The sequence below is a fragment of the Agrilus planipennis genome, unplaced genomic scaffold (genome assembly GCF_000699045.2).
Source record: "Agrilus planipennis isolate EAB-ADULT unplaced genomic scaffold, Apla_2.0 scaffold136, whole genome shotgun sequence".
NCBI lineage: Eukaryota > Metazoa > Arthropoda > Insecta > Coleoptera > Buprestidae > Agrilus > Agrilus planipennis.
Genome location: NW_020442447.1, coordinates 414,316 through 439,594, shown reverse-complemented (window position 1 = coordinate 439,594; position 25,279 = coordinate 414,316). Strand labels below are relative to the sequence as shown.

General features: G+C 35.0%; 1 protein-coding gene across 1 annotated transcript in view; it reads right to left on the bottom strand.

Annotated features, from left to right (window-relative positions):
• LOC108737271 (metabotropic glutamate receptor-like) overlaps window positions 1–25,279 on the bottom strand; it is a 270,131-nt gene that overhangs the window by 115,730 nt on the left and 129,122 nt on the right. Inside the window, exons 3-4 of the mRNA XM_025980471.1 lie at window positions 22,482–22,626; window positions 213–464 (exon numbers count right to left, since the gene is read on the bottom strand). Coding sequence (XP_025836256.1) covers window positions 213–464; window positions 22,482–22,626 — 397 coding nt within the window. The remainder of the gene's footprint in view (window positions 1–212; window positions 465–22,481; window positions 22,627–25,279) is intronic.

The following is a 25,279-nucleotide window of genomic DNA, read 5'->3' as shown; positions in this document are numbered from 1 at the left end:
AGATGATTATGATGTGCGAAAACTGTTGAGTAGGTATTGAGATCATGTATATATAATATAGAAAAAAGGTAAATTTCATATTATATCTATTCTTAAATATTAATTTAGGTTGAAAAATAATATCAAACACCTGTTTCATTTTACTAAACTTTTCCAACGATCGTATTAATAAGATGCAGATAATCTGGTTTAATATTATTTTAAGCACATACCAACAAACCATGGATTTCTTGGGTTATTTTCAACGTTCAAGCTTAAAAAATACTCTTCAAATCCTCGAACAGGGTTTGCTTGAGGTTGTACTGAAAGAGTTCCCTCTACTTCTGCTTCATTGCCATCGGAAACTAATGATCTCGCACTCCATCCATCGGACCCAATCCAGGAAAAGCTTCCAGTTGCATTGTTGCGTTTGACGGCTCTCATAACTCCTGCCACTTCTTGGTCTGAGCCAAATATTATCGTACCTGAAATGTGACAAAGGAGAGTATGTATAATTGTTACCACTATTGTTATTAAAACATACACGAAAATGACAAAATCCTTTTATTATAGTAAGTTGTATAATTTGAAATTACAAAAAGTATTATGGATTCAAGATTACACAGTTTTGTTGTTATCAGGACTATAGCATGAATATTATTCAGAACTACGCCAGCATTGGTTTACTTATATGAATACCAGTCAAATTGTTCAACATTCTATTTCATTTCTAAAGGTAGTCGGTACCGAACGATTTCATCAATGTTGAAGAACTTCTTATATGGCCCTGGCCACTTAGTAGCACACAAAAATCATAGTATCAAGTATCAATCTATTCATTTCATTGTTACAATTCGAAATTCGGGAAATTAAGATAACTCACAAAATGATCTGGAAGTTCGCGAGAAGAGATCCAAGAGCACGTGAAATTTAGGAATCTTGCGAAAGATGATGGATTCAGTTGTGTCAAAATAACTCTTATCCGATCCTATATCGAGAAAGAAACTTCTCGATAAGCGGAATTTTGTATCAAGGCAGAATATCAATAATTTAATCCCAATGAGTGGTCCTTAGTTCTGAAATGGTCCCAGTTCAATCTATAAATTCGCTTTGTTAATTGAGTGGACTCATTTACTTTATTGATCTAGGTTATAAATTTAGCGATAGTTGCTTTGTAGGTTATTTTAGTATATGTTGCGAAAGGAGTAAGTATGTAGGTGTTTTGATGATAAACCAATCAATTGCTCGACATTCTACGTTACATGAGTCTTCATCATAACAATTTGGTAAGTTAAAAGCGGTTTTTACAGTTAGTGGATTTTAAAATTATGCAAAGGGGCGCAAAGCATTACTGTCCCTTACTTAATCAGGTAGACTATTTCGAGCTTTCAAATCAATATAACATTCATTAAATAGATTTAAAAAATTAAACACATTGTTTACGTTATAAATTTTTAAGGTTATCTTCGCATAATAAAGTTCTAGTTCGCTTTATAAGCACAATTCAATTTAATTCCTACTTTCGATTAAATTTGGATTTCAATAAGACACTTCTGAAGAGTTTATTGGAAACCAAGGCAGTAGTTGATTGATGAGATCTCATTTACGTTTTGTTTTGTATGGGAATTTCAGGTTCCCGCTATACAAGGTTAATCTGAGAGGGTCTGTAATTGCTTGTTTTCTTTTCTTAACTTCTAACTTAATTAATTGTGAACTGGTTATATGTTCGTGGTAAATTTTAGAGTACTTTGGAAGTTTGAATAACTTGTCTTTATATCACCCCTAAAGTCTTTATCTGTTAATGTAACTTCAGGTTGAACGGATCTTATAAATTATATGAAAATGAAAAGTGCTCTTTTCTTCGCATTTCCAGTTTACTTATATTTCAACAAGTGTAGTATGATAACGATCAGGCAGTTTACTTACAATTTAATCAGAAACCGACTAGGGGGATAACGTCATTAATGTACCGACAATTTGAATATCTTCATTTTTATCAACTATTTGCTTTGTGAACTGATGCTGCCCTGATTCGGGTCTAAAGGTCGTCGTTGGATTGAGCTGCTTCTTAACATTTCGCTACCACGAGTGGCGACCTTCTTCGGAGGTCCTTCCATCTCCGGTGAGGAATTTTGACTTCTGCGTAAATTGTATATGCCGGGGGATAGGGGGCAGTGCTTGTCGGTCGGCAAGGTTTGGGTGTTATTGAGTATCGGGTTCCAGATATGGCTGAGTCTGAAGGTCTTCTCGTTGTTGAGGTTCTTCCGACGTTTTTTTATATTAATGGCCTCCCTAACCATTCTGCTGTGATAGCCGATGACCGAAGCTAGCAATTGGCAGTTCTCAAGTAGTATTTTGTGGTTCCCATTGTTAAGTGTATAGGAACACATTATGCCGAGGCTTGAAGGGGGCTCTTCGTCCCATTTGTCTTTACTTATCTAATGATCCACTGGAACTTCTTCGTAGATTTTAAATGACATTATTACTTGTTCATTGCCTTGATCCTTACTACAATTTCAACCTCGCATAATAGCCAAACAAAATCCTTACTTCACATTTCTTCCTAATGCTAGTTTTATGATGGGCCTTTTCGATGACTTCGGGATAATTTCATTATTCTTAATAATTACTATGACAATATTTTCCAACATAACTACATTTTGATTACAACCCTACAGTATCCTCCACCCTTTAGATCCTCCTTTACAGTTTTCAGGAAACTTCCTTATTTTTCTAACATCTTCAGTACTAACTGAATCTATCTGACGACAAGTGCAACTTCTCTGCATGCTAGCCACGTTCACATTTATTTCAATTTTTTCCTTGTTCTTTTCTTCGTTAAGAGTGCGTTTGTGTGCGAGCGGGCACACGTGTGTGTGAACGGCTTATCGATTCGCCGACTAGCCGCGGGCGCCTTTCTTCATGTGCGCCGTATTTGTAAATATGTGTGTCGTACCTGCGTTCTGGGAATGCAGTTAAACAGTTCAAAGAAAAAAAGAAGTATCCGGATGTTTCGAGAAGGCTCCCGAAAATAATCAAAAGAGTATTTAAAGGAAGAGACGATCGCCGAGTGGAGTAGAAATAAATTGACCGTTGCAGAAGTGAATCGAGAAATAAATTGACAGTGATAGCAGTGAAATAAATAGCGCACTGAATGGTGATATATCAACAGTAGTGTAAATAAATAGAATAATTCATCACCAAAGTTTAGTAATAATTTAATAGTGTTTTCAGTCACTTAATAATTAGGGTAAATAAATAGCTTTGCCGTTAGCAGTCTTAAAAGTTAATTTTGTTAAGCCCACGAACATTACAATATATTTTGTTGTTAGTTTTATTATTGCGTCTTTCTTTAAAAATTAAAAAACTAACGTGGTACGAAAGTGCGGCCAAGCAAAAAAAGCAGTGCAAATTTGAGCTAATAGCTCAGGTAAACTATACTGCTTTTTTGTTTTCTTTGTTTTTTGTGGGTCTCTCGTAACAATAGTGTTTTAAACCATGACGATGCGCCATTTAAACCAACGGCTCCTATACGTTGCTCAAAACGAAGTTAATAAAATTACTCAGCGCGTCCCAGAAAGAAACAATACGCCAAAGAGTCAGGGTACCAAATGCAGNTTAAAATATTTTATTTAATGATTATAATAATATGTGTGGTTTATACGTTCAGAATTGTTTTTAACTTCATGAAAACTATTTATAACGACACTTTATTACAATTGGTTTTATTTCTATCAGTCGGAAATATGCAGCCATTTTTATGATGAATCAGATATTTCTTACTATAGCACACGCTGTTAACATGCAGTTGAGGTAAGTGTACTGAAAATTTTGAATTTTCTATACATTCACGTCATACAGTGGGTGCTTTATAATGTCAGCAAAGCAATGTCTTTTCCAGATAGTGTATTGTGATGCTATAAATTGAGAAAGTGACAGTTTCTAATACCCATTAACTCTAACAGAAAATGTGGATACCATTATCAAATTTACCGTCTTATAATAAATCAAATGCTTAATTTTCATTAACAAAAACGCAAAAGCAATGTCTTTAGTTCATCTGCTATAGCAATTGCCTGTTACTGATAGAAAAGGAAGAGTTACATTCAAGTAAAGAAACATCTAAGGGCATTTTCAAGAGTATAATCCAGAAAGTACTACCCGAGTCGAAAAATTTCTACTGTTTTAAGTCTAAAACAGATAGTTGCAAGTGTTTTGCTTCGAAATTAGCCTAACATTCCCTTTTCCTTCTCCAAGCTGATCAAGTAAAACCATTTCGAACATTCGCCCAGTCAAAATTGCTTTTATTAATATCAGGCGATGTGGCGAGTTCATTAGGACAAATTTAGACACTATTGAGAAGGCGTAAAACATGACATCTTTTAACACGGGTATTACTTTAAAGTCTACATTGGGAGCAATACATGCAGTTAAAGTAGTTAATTTAGTGTGCTGTGTTATTACATATATAAAAATAAGGTCAATGAATTTCTTTAATGCATAGCAATTTTCCCTGAATGAGATAAGAAATCTTCTGGGAAATCAGTGAGAAAAAAATGCCTTGCCTTTTTCTTTAATTTTACCAGCGTAATAATTTGTAAACTTTTATCCAGTATGTGAAGAGCGGATAAGGAGCTTTGCAGGGAATCGATCGTTATTTATTTTTGAAAAAATGAACCAACTAAAATTATAGTCTAACTAATTTATAGAAAACCAGAGTTGAAAATTTTCTTTTTGTAACGTCAGGATTTATTTACGTTTCTCTTATAGGGATGTGAAAATTCAAAGCAAATTATACTTTACTTCAGTTCCTAATCTTATTTAATACCTTGTTATATTTATGATATTTGTACATTACAAATTTCTAAGACAAAACTATTAATTTTTAGGTTAGGTTAGGTTACGTTATGCTCTACATCAGTTCCTAATCTTATTTAATACCTTGTTATATTTATGATCTTTGTATAGTGGAAGTCTCTTACACAAAATTATTAATTTTCAGGTACAAAAACATTTTTTATTTTCAGCTAAATGAAGGTCTTTTCCGTAGAAGTTTATTTCAATTCATTGTTGATTGATAACTGCGACGCAGTTCTCTGAACGTTTGCTAAAATGCTAAAGGGCTAGGAACTCGTTCCTCGTTCAATTGAGGCTTTTTATTTGATTATGCAGTTGCCTTTGGGGATGTTATGTTCTTTGATTAGGCATTTAAGGATGACTTTGATATAATATTCGTAATATTCCGCATTGTATTTGCAAATCATCGAATGCTTCTGCTTTGAACTATATTTGTTGTCAATCCATGTATTATTAATTCAGAGAAACAAAAAAAAATAACAAAGGTAACAACAAATTTTTAAACAATGACTGCTTTTTAGTTGTTATAAAATAACCTTGGTGCAATTCAAACTACAAACAAGGCGAAAACCACAGCCGTCTCTAATACAAGCCATGCTGAGAAATTTGGCAACAGCGCATTGCTTCGATGTGAGAGTCCTATTCTGCGAGTTTTAGTTGTTATTACTACACGTAGTTACACATAATTACGATACACCCATTACGATAAAAATGAATTGAATTATTAAATAACTAACTAAATAACATCACTGATAGTATGTGACATTATTTAAAATACACTTCAACATGTAGGTATTAAGAATAAAATAGAAAAGACAAAAGATTAGGTGTAAACATTGTTAGGTACCTACATGAATTTCATCTCGATAATTGTAATTTTNGGCCTCCCTAACCATTCTGCTGTGATAGCCGATGACCGAAGCTAGCAATTGGCAGTTCTCAAGTAGTATTTTGTGGTTCCCATTGTTAAGTGTATAGGAACACATTATGCCGAGGCTTGAAGGGGGCTCTTCGTCCCATTTGTCTTTACTTATCTAATGATCCACTGGAACTTCTTCGTAGATTTTAAATGACATTATTACTTGTTCATTGCCTTGATCCTTACTACAATTTCAACCTCGCATAATAGCCAAACAAAATCCTTACTTCACATTTCTTCCTAATGCTAGTTTTATGATGGGCCTTTTCGATGACTTCGGGATAATTTCATTATTCTTAATAATTACTATGACAATATTTTCCAACATAACTACATTTTGATTACAACCCTACAGTATCCTCCACCCTTTAGATCCTCCTTTACAGTTTTCAGGAAACTTCCTTATTTTTCTAACATCTTCAGTACTAACTGAATCTATCTGACGACAAGTGCAACTTCTCTGCATGCTAGCCACGTTCACATTTATTTCAATTTTTTCCTTGTTCTTTTCTTCGTTAAGAGTGCGTTTGTGTGCGAGCGGGCACACGTGTGTGTGAACGGCTTATCGATTCGCCGACTAGCCGCGGGCGCCTTTCTTCATGTGCGCCGTATTTGTAAATATGTGTGTCGTACCTGCGTTCTGGGAATGCAGTTAAACAGTTCAAAGAAAAAAAGAAGTATCCGGATGTTTCGAGAAGGCTCCCGAAAATAATCAAAAGAGTATTTAAAGGAAGAGACGATCGCCGAGTGGAGTAGAAATAAATTGACCGTTGCAGAAGTGAATCGAGAAATAAATTGACAGTGATAGCAGTGAAATAAATAGCGCACTGAATGGTGATATATCAACAGTAGTGTAAATAAATAGAATAATTCATCACCAAAGTTTAGTAATAATTTAATAGTGTTTTCAGTCACTTAATAATTAGGGTAAATAAATAGCTTTGCCGTTAGCAGTCTTAAAAGTTAATTTTGTTAAGCCCACGAACATTACAATATATTTTGTTGTTAGTTTTATTATTGCGTCTTTCTTTAAAAATTAAAAAACTAACGTGGTACGAAAGTGCGGCCGAGCAAAAAAAGCAGTGCAAATTTGAGCTAATAGCTCAGGTAAACTATACTGCTTTTTTGTTTTCTTTGTTTTTTGTGGGTCTCTCGTAACAATAGTGTTTTAAACCATGACGATGCGCCATTTAAACCAACGGCTCCTATACGTTGCTCAAAACGAAGTTAATAAAATTACTCAGCGCGTCCCAGAAAGAAACAATACGCCAAAGAGTCAGGGTACCAAATGCAGTGGCTAAGTCTCGCGACTTCTGAGTTTATCATCCCAGTCCTTTGATTTAACCAACTGCCTAGCAACATCCTGCAAACACTTACAAAGCGGAGCAACAGCACGGTGGAGAACTTGACCGAATAAGGAGATATGATAATGAACTTATCGATAGGAAAGCCTCACAACGCCGCAGCAGCAACAGCGACATCCTGAAGAAGTGCTCCGTCTTTGTTAGCCGAAATGGTAGCAGAACAAATACACCAAATACGTTTGAAGATGAACACTGCCTTGCTGCCTTTAATTAGAGTAATGTTCGGTCATATTCATTCGGTCGAGTAAAATCCCGTGGATAGTAGGCCGGTGACGTTGTTGGTATCACGAACGATTTGGCTAGATAATATTATCGGACCGAAAACTAAACACCTTTTCGGTGGGGACAGCCGCAGATTTATGCGTTTATCCGCGCTCCTACAGCCACAAGAAAAGAATTCGTATCAACTTTCCGCGGTTAACGGAACGCACATTGCGACATACGTCATGGAGACGAAGACGCTAAACCTAGGACTTTGTGGGGTCTTTAGATGGAAATTCGTAGTCGCAGACGTTAGCAAGCATTTCCTTGATATCATTCGCATAACCATAAATTAACGTAAATTTTGTATACTCTTTGAAAATAGTTTAAACACCGAAACGATCGTCAGAAAAATAAATGAACATTGTGAAACATGCCAAGTGTTTTATTTCCTTTACTTTATTTTTCAGCATGTTATTGATGTACATTATTTCTATGGACTATGGTAATTTATAGTATGTTGAAGTTTAGAATAAGCGGACGGGACGTATATCTGCCGTTTTTGGGTCATACTCAGGGTTCATATTATCATAACCTCCGTCAAATTTGCCATCATAAATTACTAGTAGTGCTTTCTATATCCGTACCGCAGTATAGCATACTGGTTTCTAAAATGTCTCGGTTAAAATTAAATACACTAAATACGGCGAATTTCTACGAATTTTAGTTGAATTCCTAGGAAACTCGACACCAGAATCGACTACCACGTTGGACATCGTAGTTATTACTTGACTATTGAACCAGACATGCTAGTAGGACACCATTCATCTTCAAAAACCCCGTAACCGCAAATCAGATGTTTGTACGATATGAGAAGCCAAAACAGCCACTTTAACGTCGTACGATGGACCATTCAAAACAATTTTATAAGCCGAAATGTTGATGTGGACAAAACGTCAAGGTTTCAATAAACCACCTGATACCGGCATACATCGTCACCGACCCAGGCGGCAATGACGCCGATGATGAGAGAACTATCGACGTCCAGCAGTGTTTGACTTCCACATATAATACGTAGTATTTCTAATCTCCAACTCCCTTCTGATTGGAACCCTAGTTCATCTACCAACCTTTAGCTCCTACTTTACAGTTTTCAAAACAGTTCTTCAGTTCTTACCGAAACCTTTTGACAACAAATTCAGCTTCCCAATCTCAGAGTCTTATTCACATTTACTTTTATCTTCACCTTCTAATTTCTTCATTAAGATTATAGATATATTTTGTTGCTGTTATTATTAATTAATTTTATTATTGCGACCTCCATCGAAATTCAAAAAACTAAATAGGATATCATGCTGCACGTAGAAGATTAGAAGTAAATGGGAAAGAATAAGAGAATAGAGAATAGAGGAAGTCAATAAGAAATAGGCGAGATAGGTTGCTAGGACACTTTCTCAGGCATAATGGTCTAGTTAGAAACATATTAGAGGCAGAAACGAGAGTTAGGAGGAGCAGAAGTAGGCCTAGATTACTGTTCACAAATAGTTAAGGATGTGGATTATTGTAGTTTTAGGGAAATGCGGAGATTAGCTCAGGATAGGAAAGAGTGGAGGAGCGTGTCCAAACAATCTTAGGACTGACGACCTTATGATGATGATGTGTCTAAAATAAAATGAGTACCTATTCAGAAATCCCATTAACGAAGTTAATTCATTTTCAACTATTACGTAGATTGTTTATATGGGATGACTCATGCAAAATAAAATTGTCGAACGAAAGAAATAATAGGGGATGTGGGACCGTCGAATGTTGCTCTTACAAGTGACCAGTACATAAAAGTAAGCACACAAAAGACAAAAATTCATTTGATTCGACTGAATAATTTCGAGGTTGGTTTGAATTTTATTAGGTGAGTTTAATTAATGACATTTCTTCAAAAAAGATATTTGATTTCCAATTTTACAGATAACGTTCGACAAATGCTTCAAATATTAATCACAAATCACGCATTAACATTTTTATTTTTCCGATTGCAATTTTCAAACACCAGCCACAAGACCATTTCTTTTCCTCATTTTATACCTAGCATCATACTTTGCGACTTCAATAGAATGCGAATACCGAAATTGACAGGAATGGAAAGAGAATCTCCTCCGACAAGCCTACTTAGCTGCGAAACTGCCTTACTGCACACATCGGCTCGAGCGACACCAAAGGCTGATTTCCGTTACGAGCCACCAATTAGCTATCATCACCACCCCTTCGACGCTAATAACGCCTCCGAGCGGCTAATCATCACAAGTTATCCTTAGTCCACGCCGACGCAAAAGCGTAAATTTTTGATTTTGTCGTTATCCTTGCTATTTATAATTGAATTGATGTTTTAGTAAGTGCTCGACCCAATTTCAATCGTTCACGTTCGTTGCACAATAGGCATAAGTAGTAATAGAAAATACCACAAATGGCGTGGTGAACGCCATCTGTAGTACGATGCTACATTCTAGGATTACGTATGCTCCAACAAGGTCCATTTAAAAATATGGATATCTACTTGCTAAAACGAATTCCGGCGTAGCTCACCTCACGTTACCATAATCGAATAAAATAATTCGAAGTGGTCTGTATTCTGTCGAAACTGCCAGACGCGGATCGCGATTTCGATCTTTTTGGATCTCATCNTTGTTGGAGCATACGTAATCCTAAAATGTAGCATCGTACTACAGATGGCGTTTACCGCGCCATTTGTGGTATTTTCTAAAACGCGCTGTTAAGACAGCAGGTAAAGGTTGGTCTGTGTTCTGTCGGAGCTGCCTGCGACGCATTGATGAGATCCAAAAAGATCGAAATCGCGAACCGCGTCTGGCAGTTTCGACAGAATACAGACCACTTCGAATTATTTTATAAGTAGATAGTAATAATTCTTCAATCAGAAAATTTAAGTTTTGATCAAAACTGTAGGCACCTAGAACTTTGTAGAACTCATGCGACGATATTTTGAAAATAAATTTATGCTTATTTTTAACATTCGGCAAACTAAACGTAAAGCGTAATTAATTCAGTGTTAAAACTTGTCAAGCTGTAGATTTAATACCAAAGAAGGTAATATTCGATAACAGTTTATATGGTACCCGTTCAGATCTTAATTGTTTTATTTGCACAGTCGACAATACCGGGCGTTATTTGTGCTGAACTTGGCCCCATTTCTCACATTTTTGTTTTTGTTCAGATCTAATTTACAAAATAACCTAACTGCTTTTGAAATAATCTACCAATTATCATTAAGAAGCAATTTAGCAGTATACCGCAGACAATTTGAAATTTATAATGTTTTTAAAAAGGAAAAGATGATTATGATAGTGTTTTATTATTATTTATTTCGCTATAAACAATGCATTTTCTTGGTATTAGGACAGTCAATTTAGCTAGTTCACTAGCAGAGTATTGTTTGCTTTAAAATTTCATCTGCTAATGGAAATAAAGTGGTCATAAAGTGAGACAAAATGTATTAACGCTTTTATGATTACTGTCACTATATGGAAACCTGAAAATGTCGATCGCAATACATTTTAATTTAATCACATTGTTGCAGTTTAGACGAACTTTTTAATCTATCAACTAAATTCTGTTACTTCTAGATAAAACTAAAGGATCGTGATGGAATTTATCACACTAGCTTGTATATGCATGATACGAGGGTGGATTGATAAGTTTCCGGCCTGACCAAGAAAAACAAGGTTTTTAAAAATTTTTTTTTTTTATTTCTCAACATAATCTCCTCCAAGGCTGATACATTTCTCATAGCGGTGTTCCAGTCTATTAATGCCATCTCTATAGACTGATTCGTCAAGCTCCTCAAAATAACCATTTACAGCTTCGATTACTTCTTCATTGTCCGCAAATCTCTTACCGCCAAGCCATTTTTTGAGATTAGGGAACAGAAGATAGTCACTCGGGGCTAGGTCTGGAGAGTAAGGAGGGTGCGGCATCAATTCAAACTTTAGATCGTTGATTTTAGCCGTCGCAACGATTGACGTGTGCGCTGGTGCGTTATCGTGATGAAACAAGATTTTTTTCTTCGCCAGATGAGGTCGTTTAATTTTCACCTCGTGGCTCAAACGTTGCAATAAGTCTGCGTAGTATTGACCAGTGATAGTATTACCCTTTGCAAGGTAATCAATGTATATAATACCTCTTGCATCCCAAAAAACAGTAGCCATAACCTTGTTCGCCGAAAAAATTGTTTTTGCCTTCTTTGGAGTTGGTTCCCCTGGTCCAATCCACTGTTTAGACTGTTCTTTGGTTTCAGGAGTGTAGTGGTGGACCCACGTTTCGTCAACGGTTACGAATCGACGCAAAAATTCGCTTGGATTACGCTTATACAATGACAAATTTGCGGTAGAAATGTTTTTTCGAATCAATTTTTGGTCGACTGTTAGCAAACGCGGCACCCATCTTGCACAGAGCTTTTCCATATGCAAATGTTGGTGCAAAATATGTTGCACACGTTCATATGACATCTTACAGGTCTCAGCTATCTCACGCACTTTCAATCTGCGGTCTCCCAGCACTATTTGATGAATTTTTTCGATCATATCTGGAGTTGTGACCTCAACGGGGCGTCCTGAGCGAGGCCCATCAGAGGTGCTCACACGACCCTTTTTAAACTCGGAAACCCACTGCTTAACGGTTGAATATGACGGGGAGGATGTCCCCAGTGTTGAGTCCATCTCTTTTTTAATTTCCTTCGGCGTTAACCCCTTCAAATAAAAGTATTTGATGACAGCACGATTTTCCTGCTTTTCCATTTTTACGAAAACCACAGAGGCGTCTTGTTCAGCGTGCTGTCAAACCTACACTAGCAAGGAGATCGGGCTGAAACTATAGCTACAAGCTATCCAAGGATGGTACTATAGAATGTCACCTCAAGGTAGGCCTAGTGGCGTCATCTCTTGGTTAGGCCGGAAACTTATCAATCCACCCTCGTATGTATGAAACAAATGAAAATAAAATATGTTGTAAATCAATGACTGAAGCAGAAGAGGAAGGATGATGGGGCATAGTGTTGTAAATATTCGGATGATTTTGATATTCCATATTTGATATACATACTCTTATTTCGAATGGATACTTTTAACGCGCAGGCATATTGTTACGAATCAGGGACATGGAAACTGGAAAGAGAAACGGAACGGCCCGACTGGGCTTTGCAATCGAATTGATTGCTTCCATAGATATGAGGTATTGTAGTAGTCGAAAGTATAATATATCTCTATGATTGCTACTTTGCTACGTACTATCTATTTGCGAATGCAAAATTTGTCGAAGTCGTAATATTATTATGTAGCTGCGTGAGCGCACAAACTAGATTATTCCGAATACGTATAATCAAACAGAATATTCGGATTAATCCAAATATTTCAATATTCGGCTTCAGCGAATATTTTAATACGTATTCTTACAACATTAATGGGGCACTTATTGCGACACGAACTTGTCCAAGAGGATACTATACCAGTCATTGAAATAGATATGCAAAAATAGTTTAAAATTATAACACAAAATAAAAACCTCCAACAAAATATTTCGTAGTTACTATTTCATTTCATTTCAGATCCCAAAATTGAAACAAGCAAAACACTTGGTATTATGATTTCATACCTTTGTGAAATTATAATACTATGTGCTTTCTTTTCGTCAGCCTTATTACAAATTGCAACATGTTTCACTAAGTGTCAAGCGATTCAAGCATCAAGTTTAAGGATGTCTTGATGTAAATACAATTTCTTCTTCTTTTAATAAGGAATTAAAATAGGTAGATTTTAAAAGACGATTTAGATAAGGAACAGTCTTTCATAAAGAAAAGTAATATATCATTAGGTAAAGTGTGAAGATATGTAATCAATACTAACAGCGCACTGTCAACTTGCTGTAATTGACTTGGTTCAGAGGATCTGTCCAATACACTTAACCATTTTGCAAAATTTTTACGAGTTTATAAAAGTTCAATGATTTTAAAATTATTCGTGCAAAATTGTCTAGAAGACAAAGGATGATGAATAAAATTAGCGCAAGATCGACAATTGCGGCTATACCTTGAGATGTGCTTAATAGGTTACCTAAAGGAATCACGCTGAAGAAGTAATCATTAGCGTGAAATATCTGGCATAAATATTTTACTTATCTTTCAAAAAACCATTATGTTGTACATTGTCCTTAAAAAGAGAAACAGCAAAATAAGTGATGACATGACTCAATCGTATACGAGTGAGGAAGATAATGAGGGTTTAATAAATTAAAAGCTAATTTCTGCACCAATATAACTGAAAGCGTAGGGTAATCTATCATGTCGAAATCAAAAATGCCAACAGTGTGGACGATTAATTGCTTGCTTTACTAACCCACCCATGTGCAAGTGCTGTTATCAAATGACGGTTGCCATTATCATGGACACATACAGGCATAGCGCATTTACAAAAAAAACTGAGAGACTGGTAAACGTAAATCAGGACGGAGCATGTTTAATTTTTCATTCAACCTGCCTAAAAGAATGCGTTTCGCATAATAAATGATTTTTTGATGAAGCCTTCATTCACATGGACTGCTACTTAAAATTTACAAAACAGCAAATCTACTGTGGCTACCCTCGCATACATAATAATATTTATTGTGTTTCATTTTGAAACTGTTAAATCTTGTACGTACTATCGCATTTTCATAAGAATGCGCATGGACCTATCATTCGTCCATATACTTCAAGGTGAAATGTAAGTCATAAGAATATGAACGTAGTCATCATCATCAACATCGACAGTCCTAGGACTGATTGGACACGCACCTCCACTCTTTCCTATCCTGAGATAATTTTCGCATTTCCCTAAAACCAGAACAGCCCACATCGTCAACTATTCGTAAACAGTAATATAATTTATTCCAGTGCTATTCTCTGCTTTTATATTGTATCCCCACTACTCCTTCCGTCCTGACTTATCTGAGTTCTTAGATACCTAAAATAAGCCACTTCTAATTTTTCGTCTCCTATCTCTATATTTAGTCATGACTAACGTGTTTTCTACTTCAGTAAAATTTGACCTACAATTCTACTGTGCTTATATTAATAAACCAATGTGAACTGAGAAACACCACTTTGACAGCTGTCGTTTAAAATGATTTGCGTTTAAAAGTCATTGAACTATTATAACTGAACTTCACTTGAAACATTTTCTGTTAGTTATTTTAGAATGTCAGTATTGCCATTCTCATTTACATTCCAAATTCTATAGTTAAAAATCAGCTTTACTATATTTTTAATGACCTAGGTTAGATTACTGTTCGCAAATAGTTAAGGATGTGGGTTGTTCTAGTTTTAGGGAAATGCGAAGTTTAGCTCAGGATAGGAAAAAGTGAAGGTACGTGTCCAATCAGTCTTAGGACTGACGACCTTATGATGATAATAATAATATTTAAACATCAATGTGAAATTAATTTTATCTCTGATTTACGTTGCAATAGGCAGGTCTTCAGATTTATTTAAATTCTCTAAGGAAGAATATTGCCTATTTGTTCTGCTTGTCTAAGAAGTCTAAAATGAATTTAAGCAGATGCACGCGAACCGACCATGGGAACCCAAAAATGCATGAGTATCTAAATATTTTTTTACGAATTGTTGTGTATATGAACTATTGTATTTTTGATTCTTGTTATGCACTATCTTGAATTAAATTTGCTATCTTATACATGGTCGGACGAACGAAGCTGGCGAACGGTCGCGCAGGCACTTTTTCATTTATGACCTATTTGGGTAGATCACTCCGAACCGATACATAAGTAAGTTTTCAGTAGTCGAAAGCTATTGTATTAATACAGATAGGACATTAACGTACTGGGAAATAATATAGAAACATAACCTATCCAAAAACAAAAAAAAAATAAACGTAATACTTTTGTTTGTTTTGTAGTTGGTTTTCACATTCACTGTCCTCATCGGAATCACTATCACTGTCACTGATATCAACAATTAGATCTTCTGTTTGTATGTCTATTACTTGCTCATTATATAACATAACATTTAAATAAATCACGTTAAACTAAATTATTCATCCCATTTCTGTTTTACATAAACTTTAAATATCTACAACAAGAAAACCAACCGAATAAGTGAATGTTTTAAATTTAATTTTGTAAACTGATCCCTGCTTTTAAATATTTAATCTACGCCTCTGATAGGGTTACTAAAGAAAGAGGGCCGTAATTGTTACACCTAAAATTGCCTGCTTTTGTCACTGCGCATCCGCCATGTGCCTTGATTTTTTAGTAGGATAAATACTTTAGGTTTGATTACATAACTATAAGTGAGTTCAATTGAATAAATTTAGCGATGATGATGAAAGAAAAATCTTAAGAGTTATTTAAGGTCGCGTGCGCAAGTTATATGTTAATTTTAAGTATCTGGTAACAATTAATTAGTATTGGAGGCTGTTTTGTTTTGAAGCGAGTGAATGCCCTAGCAGTAGTAGGATTTAAGTCGGTCCTCAGTTGCGATTACCGCGCGTAAAGCTCATCACATTGAGTACTAAATCAGAGGTGGGCAAAGTGAAGCAGTTGCCGTTTTATTATTATTGTTTATGTTGGAATTCTTGGATAATTTCCAAGATTTATTGGTAGAAAAGACTAAATTATTACCATCAGTGTTAGTGAATGTATTAACTAGCAATTGTTTCTTTGTAAGATAGGTCCAAAGGCTGAATTTAATATAAAGCCACGTGTGCACCAACTAGGCTGCTTTTATGATTCGACTGTCTAATGTGATAGGGGCAGTAGCTGCATCGCTTGGCTGGACTAGACCCGATTAGAGCCTAAAGAGTTCAATTTAATTTTCAATTAGTAGAAAGGTTTAACATATTTTTAATAACGCACAATTTTATACTCTTTAAATACTGAGTAGATAATGAGATTAATAAAAAGACGACTTGATGTTTCTGAATATATATTTGTGTTTCAAAATAATGTCTGCAGTTTAAAATTGTTGTTAAGTCCTCTAATTTATTCACATATAACATCTGCTTAATACATGTCTATGCATTTATTATTGGAATTGTGTACTAACACAGCCACCGGGTGTTAGTGAATTAAATTACGCAATTAAAGCTGTATATTGCGATCTGCTCATTCAGTTTGTTTGATGGCGTTGAGGTAACTCAGGTTTTTAACTTAAACTGCACATACGAACGATGTTATCAGCTGAGTATTGTGATACTGTTATGTAGAAGCTTCACTAATGTCCAATGCGATAATGCGATGGATTTGTTTGCTTACAAACAAATCCGTGTTAATTTAATTTAATCACTGAAGTGTGTTAGTTCCTAGTTAATTGTCTTTTTAAGTTCTTCTTACGTCATTTAGTCGTTGGTATTTGTTTTGTGATCCTCGACCAATCGAAATGGCTGGTTGATTTTTCTTCTGCTCGACTTAAGGTTTTCTCTTCCAGCCGTAGATCAGAAACGATCGATGCGCTTGTGTTCTGCATTTGGGTGTCTATTTGAATATGGCTTGTAAGCTTTCAGTATATATTATTTGAAATAAATTTTATTTTATTTTGTAAGAAATAGTCTAAATGTTTTCTTTGGTACGTAACGTGACATGACCATAATTTCATGTCGAATTGCAATGGATTGACCAAAATTTTAATATTACCTTAATACCTGGTAAAATTAAATTATTCTTATGAAATCTTTCTAAAAATTCATTATCATCATCATCATGATCTAGAGGTCGTCAGTCCTAAGACTGGTTGGACACGTACCTCCACTCTTTCATATCTTGAGCTAAACTGCGCATTTACCTAAAACTAGAATAACCCACATCCTTAACTAGTTGCGAACAGTAATCTAATCTAGGTCTACCCCTACCCCTTCTAACTCCTATTTCTGCCTCTAATATGTGTCTGATTAGACCTTCATGTCTGAGAAGGTGTCCTACCAACCTATCTCGCCTATTTCTTATTGACTTCTATAAAGTCCTTTGTTCTCCTATTCTTTCTAATACCTCTTCATTTCTAACCTTTTCTGTCCACGTTATCCTCATCATTCGCCTATAACACCACATTTCGAACGCTTCTAACTTTAATTCATTATGTAGTTTATTTATCATCTTCGTAATTTCATTATCATAAAGATCCTTTATTTTACTTTTTTTTATTTTTACGGTTCAATTAATTTTCATTCTTGAACTTAGGCTGCATTTGTAGTTATATGACTTACGGGAAGGTTATAAAAATCAGACTGTATTCTTAACCTTCGCCTTATTAAGTTTTTGGTTACTTTACTTTCTAAAACGATTCTGATTTATTGTATCTACCATTAATTTATAATAGGTGAATTCATTCTAATTTATTTTACAACGGTGGTTCATATTATCTTCTAATAACTAATGTTTTTTTATATGTATAATATAACCAATGCGTAACTATTATGTCATCAATTTTCTTGAACTAAGATCTTTTGTAATGTTAAAAATAACTACATTTTCATATTTTTGTACTAAATATCTTGCATTATTTTATCTATCCTACAAATTTCTATAGAATGTTTGTTTTGTAAGGCTGATCTCATTAGGGAATATATTAGATCAGGAGCTTCAAGAGTGTTATTTAACTACACGTTGGACTTGTGGTACAAGGATTTTGGATGATAGCTTGACCATCTCGACCTTTCTTCAAACATATGGTTCCTTCATAGTAACATTGCGGTTGTACTGTTCCAGAACCAAGCTATTATTTTTTTTCCTGAATTGAAGCTGCCATTCTGTTATCTTTTATAACTATGAGTAGAAGATTCCCGGGCTTTTATCAACTTCGTCAACCGTCTTGGTCGTTTGTACTTCGTATCCTAAAGAAGTCTGGACAGTTCTCTATTCTTCAAAAGCACTCTATTAGAAGTTAGTCACAAGCACATTCGATGAAATAGGTAATTTTCTTTTATTTGGGGATCTTTTATAAATATTTGCTACAATCATGATACTGCAATATATCGCTATTTCAAAACAAAATACTAATTATTTCACAGAAAAGTATTATTGCTTTTGTATTTTAGAAGGTATAACAATAAACATTAAAAAAAGGGGGCTGCAGTCAATGCGGGAGATCGTAATGTTACAATGAGTCGAAAATCGTTTTTATTTTTGAAGTGAAATTAGTACCAGCAAAATTTTCTTTATTATTTGCGTGAAGGAGAATAGCTAACAGGCTTACGAAAGATGAAAGTCAATTGGCAAGTTCAATCAGTTTACTTAATAGAAAATTGAGTTTCCCTCATTTTCGAGTAAATCTAATTAAAGTAGGAGAATTACATTTCAGCCGCCTTACTATTTTGTTCTTCAGGCAGAGCTCAGAGGTAAATAGGTACATATTTATTTAAAAGAATGTCATTACTTAAGCTAATGACTGAAACGTCGAGTATTGACAACTGGTACAGGTAGAAGATAATTTTTAAGATAAAAACGACAAACTTCACAAAAACTAGCAAGTACATTTATATGTTTGCTGCTGAGTTGATTGCATCAAGTGAAACCCATGTCACCCATTTAGAGCCATGACATCACAAACGAACTGTTTCACTCAATGATACTGTAATAGTGTAAGCCAAGTTAATCAAGTAAAAAAAATAGAAGATAACCTTCTGGTGTTGATCTATTACTTGTTCTACAACAAGTGCAACATGTTAACAAGATTATCAACTTTAGTAATATGCTTATTTAGATCAACTCTACTTATTATCGAAAACTTACTCCAATAGCGAATGAAACTCATTCGCTTTTAGAGAATCATGTCACGATGAAGTAATTTATCGTCGTCAGAGGCTTAACCGTATTGTTGGCATCAGCTACAGGTTTATTTGTTAGGCTGACGTTAAGAACACGAACACAACTGAAAACGAATGCCCCTTACTTTCAGGAATAGAATTTTTCGTGTAAACCTGATATGTAAAGATTATTTCGACAGTAAAAAGACATAATTCATAAAAATATTTTTTTTTATTATGCTTGTTTTGTCACATAGCTGAGGAATATACGGAGAGAAGATTGTGAAGGAGAATAAAAGTGAACTAATGGAAATTCCTTTCACGGTAATGCATTATATCGATGTATCGCCATCTGGTGGGTATTTGCTGCTGTTGAAACTTAAACGTTCTAAAGTTCTTATTAATTGGTTTACGTGCCTATCACGCCATCACATATGTAAGTTGCGTCCTCGAATCAGTTAGACAAGTTAAAGTATTTCAGTAAGGGCTTGTCTAACGCTTGAAATAGTTCAGTGTCAGCAAATACTCACTAGATGAAGGTTCACCGCCTATATTTGGATAGTACATAAACTCGCACATTAGGTGCTTTTTTGGTTTGGCCAGTAATTTATGGAAATTGACCATGGCGCGCTGATTAGATCGAAATTGCGATCCACGTCTGGCAGGTACAGTTTTAATTAATTTGACACCAAAACCTAAATCTTCTTATGATAATATAAGTACAAAATCGAAGCCCTAAGAGAATAATGTTAGATAAAATGGTAAATTTCCTTGCATTCCTTTTTCTTCTTTTTCATTGGTTGCGTAAGAAGTAAGGCTACTTCTTGAAATTTAGTTTATTCGTTAGACTAATTTATTGATCGGCGACACCAGACGCATTAAGTTGAGAGCAATAGAAAATGAAATGCATGGGACAAGCCAGGGAATTGTACCTGCCGGCATACATTTTGTAAACAAATGCTCTAAAAAAAAAGATCTAATCATTTTTAGTGTGTGTCTGTGGTGCTTCGTGCATGTTCTTTTAAAAAGAAAGGACTGAATTGAGCTGAATTATTATATTTGTGAAAATAATCAACAATTATCGGTGAGTTTACTCACAGGGCATTTCCATGTTCACCTATTTATCAGAATTCATAAATTCTTGCTAAGTTGATTTACATTTTATTATTTAGGCATTTTTGTCTTATTTTATTAAAGAGATTAGAACTCAAGTACCTGAGCCGTGCAATTCTCATTAAGAAGTGACGCTATTACAGAGTGCTTGAGCCGTTAGCGAAAACCCTTTAATTATTAATTACCTGACGGAGTGCTTGAGCCGTACAGGGTGCTGTTGTAATGTGTTTCAGCCACACAATGTGTTAAAATCCTTTCGACCGTTACTTTATTTTACCACTGACTCCGTTGCACCGCAAGGTACCTTTTTCGTTGGTAGTAGTTTAGCACTCGTGGGTGACAGACACGATGTACTCCATAAATCATAGTTTTAAACAGAGAAGCCAACTTTGATGAAAGTATATAAAATAAATGGCATTTAGGCGAACTGGTCGCTCATACTTCCGTTTTGTTCCAAGTATTTCGCACGTCGTGTCACCTTGTACTGAGGCATCTTCCATTTAACAATCAGTTTTAGTTTTGTTTTGTATATGGTTCCTATAAATTGCTTTTTCTTTTGTTTTATAAATTTATTTTACTTTAATTAATATTTTTTGAGTCTGAAGTTATTTGTGTCACAGTTGTTAGTATCATTCAAAACTATAAGGCACTGCACCGATTAAGTTTTCTCGTAACTTTAATTGCGATGCCACACCATCAAATATATGTAAATTCAGCGGTCGTCATGACACTTTTATGTTTTATTTTTTCAATGCATAGTAGTATTGTTCTGAAAAACTGTTTCATTAAATCCAAAGGTTCTTTTGCAACGATTTCATTTACATACTAACAATTTCTTTCATTCCAAATTTAATACGGTGGAATAAACTTCCTGGCAAAGCTGCAGAATCTCACCTAGAGACTGTAATAAAGTACTAAAAGCTTTCCTGAATTTTTGCAGCTTTTCACTGCTTTTTATTAAGCATTATTATTTCTGTGAAATAAAAGTTCTCTTCTCGACAGGATAAAACACTTTTACGCAATAACATAAACTCAGATGGGTTACAGCTTTACATATATATTAATGTTCTTTATTCTACTCATTCCACAAAATCACAAACTAAATTTAGGTGGTGGTTTACAATAAAACTAAAAAGGATTTAAAATGTTTCAGACATTCTTGTCTAAAGTATTAATTTTGATAGTGTACTACGAGGGTATCATAGTTTTTAAATGAACAATAGAAACATATACTAAGAACATTTCTATTATTTTTAAATTTACTTCTTGTTGGTTTGATACACTTGAAATAATATACTTTGAAAAATTCGAAAAACTCAAATGTGTAAAGTAAAGTAAATGCAACAAATTGCAGTACGAAACCTTGTAACTATAACTGAGTTTTACATAGTATTCTCACACATATTCTCAGATTCTATAATAGGTCTATGACCTGTTCCTTCTTCGATTTGACCTCATTCTGTATCTAAATTGTTACTCGATCTTTTCCTTGGTCGACCTTTGTTGCGTTTGCCACTAAGAGATTTATCTCTTGTCAATTTTCAATAATCTGTTTTCTATTATTCGGCTTATGTGTTGCTTCCATTGGCTCTTGCGTTGCAGGACCCATTCATTATCGTTGTATATGTTGTGTGATTTTTTCACTTCGTTCTCAATCTAGTAACGGTTTTCGTGATATGTATTTTCATTTCTGTAGTTTAGTTGTTTCGTTTATGATGTTTCTGGTCTTGTTTCTGAGATATAAGTCATAATAAGTCTGATTGTGGTCTTGTAAATCCGAACCTTTGTTTTTGGTTGTAAATGTTTATTTCGCCAGATTATGTCGTTCAACCATCCCGCAACTTTTGTTTGCTTTGGTCACCTGTCCTCTTATCTCGTCTTCAGCATTGCTGCAACTATTTATATCGATTCGTAGGTATTTAAATCTCATTTCCTGCTGTATTATTTGGCCATCTATTTCTAAGACACTTCTGACGGTTTTTTCCTATAAAGTTAAAAATGTTTGCTAGGCTTTGGAGGCTACTTTCATTTCGGCACATATCATAGCGGCATCCGCGTAACCAACAATTTTTAGTTCTTTGTCACGTTTTATATCCTTTACTAAGTGGCACTTTTATAATTTTTGAATCTCAGTTTAAACGAACAAGTTGATCTTAAATGGGCAGTATTTGGAACATATTTTGTTAGTTATGCATACTTTTGGGAATAAATTTTGAATATTCAGTAAAGTATGACAGTAGGTGTTCAGCTTACCTCTAGCTCTCGGCTTCGTCAACAGTTTTTGAACGATGTTGTCGTAAGCAGACTCATCTGCGACGCCTGAATCTTTAACCAACTTTTCCTTGATTGCAATGCAAATATTATGCTCGGCGAGGAGGTCTTCGAGTTCTTCAAAGGCCTATAACAAACATACTTTTAAATTCAATTCGTCAAACAACAATCAGATGTTTGTCTTATAAAAACTCTATAAAGATGTAGGTTATTTGAAGCAACAACATTAACGATAATTTTTACCAAAACAGCGTCGCCTTGTGTGAGGGATCCCTATATAACCTAACCGCATCTGATTTATTTCCATGTGCAGCTGGTAGAGCAGTGCATGAAATATTTAGAAAAAAATAATGGAGAACTCTCAGAATTAGAGTCTTATTAATTGAATATTTACAGATTATACGTTTATCTATTATATACTACCTTATTGAAGCTGTTACTTATAAAAGCATGTGTTACTTAAAATGAAATTACTGTTCCAATACATATTCAAAAACTCTCTTAATTGATTGAGCTGATTTCAGACAGTGATACAAACCATTAAAAAGATTTAAGATTTCGCTTTTAATGCTGATGGACGATTAAATCTCTTCAACCTACAGTTTACAGCATATCACGCGAGTTAGGCGGAATGACTTCTTAAGTCTCCTTTTTGAAATAGTAGAAACGGGTGGGTGGCAGATTGGGAGAAAACAGATGAATTGAAAACAAAAGAGAAGTGAACGATTGTCTGTGGAATAAAAGTGTCCAAGGATACCAAAGAAAAATTTAATCATTACTTTGAAAATTTTGGAAACCTAAACAGGTTGGTAACCAGGTGAAGCAATGCCTACCACTACAACGAGACTTTTGTTATGGTTTTATTAGTGTTTCTACCTCATATCTAGTGGGAATCCCATTTACAGCTTAGAACTACTCGGAAGCTGTTAATTGGTTTTAGATGGAATCATCATTGCATCCACAAAAATAGAGTATTTTATTGAAACATAGAATAGGTAACCATAATTAAGCAAAATGGAAAGTTAGTAATCATCATCATCATAAGATCGTCAGTCCTAAGGCTGGTTGGACACGTATCTCCACTTCCTATCCTGAGCTAAACTTCGCATTTCCCTAAAACTAGAACAGCCCACATCCTTCACTATTTGCGAACAGTAATCTAATCTAGGTCTACCTCTACCCATCTTAACTCCTGTTTCTGCCTCTAGTATGTCTCTGACTAGACCTTCATGACTAAGAAGGTGTCCTACCAACCTATCTCGCCTGTTTTTTATTGACTTCCATAGGGTCCTCTGTTCTCCTATTCTTTCCAATACCTCTTAATTTCTAACCTTTTCTACCCACGTTATCCTCATCATCCTCATATAGCACCACATTTCGAACGCTTCTAACTTTTTCTTTTCCTCCGCGCCCACTGTCCATGTTTCGCACGCCGTGCTCCACCTATACAACCTTAACAACCTTTTTAGGATTTCTAAATTAACCGTTCGCGAGCATAGAAGTGACTCCTTTTTATTACTGGCGACAAGATCCTGCGCTAGCCTCTGCTTTATATCCCTACTACTCCTTCCATTCTGACTTAACTGACTTCCGAGGTTTCTAAAATCAGCAACTTCTTCTAATTTTTCGTCTCCTATCTTTATATTCGCTCTTTCCCTACTTTTTCTTCCCTTGCATATCAGTATTTTAGTTTTACTTTTATTTATTTTCATACAGTACTGATCTGTCAGTACCGCTTCCATTTTATTTAAAGCTATCTCTAGGTCCTCCTTGCTAGATGCTAATACTGCTATATCATCTGCAAATCTAAGCATACTAATCTTTTGCCCTTGCACATCTATCCCTACAGTTGTACTGTCTTTAATGATGTTGATGGCGTCTTCGATGTATAGATTAAAAAGTAGCGGTGACAGTGTGCATCCCTGCCTGACTCCCTTCCTAATATTTACTTCTCTACGTTGCATCCCCAGCTCTATAACTGCCTGTTGCTCTTTATACAAACTAAGTATCACTCTTCTATCTTTGTAATTCATCCCTACATTTTTAAGTATATTTAACATCTTGTCCCATTTAACATTGTCAAAAGCTTTCTCTAAATCTACAAATCCTATGTACGCACTCTTTCCTTTTTCTATCGTTTTCTCTATTGCTACCCGTAAAGCTAGAATGGCCTCCCGCGTTCCTCTATTTCTTCTAAACCCAAATTGATCTTCCCCTAATAGTTCTTCCGCCCTTTTTTCCATCCTCCTCTGTACAATTCTAGTTAAGATTTTTGACGCATGGGAAGTTAAGCTAATTGTTCGAAATTTCTCGCACCTATCCGCGCCCCTCTTCTTAGGTAATGTTACTACTACGTTCCGTTTATAATCCTCTGGGACTTTCCCCGTTTCGTAAATGTGACTAACTAGCTTAAACATACGATCTCTAACCTCTTGTCCTGCATGTTTTACAATTTCCCGCAGTATCCCATCTACACCTGGCGCCTTATTATTCTTTAAACTTTTTAATGCTACATCGAACTCTTCTCTCATTATGGGATAACCAAGCTCATCTATTTCCACACTATCTTCCTTCTCTAATATATCTCCTAACTCAGGGCCTGCGTAAAGGTTCTCTAAATATTCTTTCCACCTATCTGCCTTTTCCTCATTTTCTATCAACATGACCCCTGCCTCGTTTCTTATATTATTACTACTGTATCCTACATCTCTAAAATTCCTTTTAATTATATTATAAGCCTCATCGGTTTTACCTACTTCAAACTTTTCTTCTACATCTTT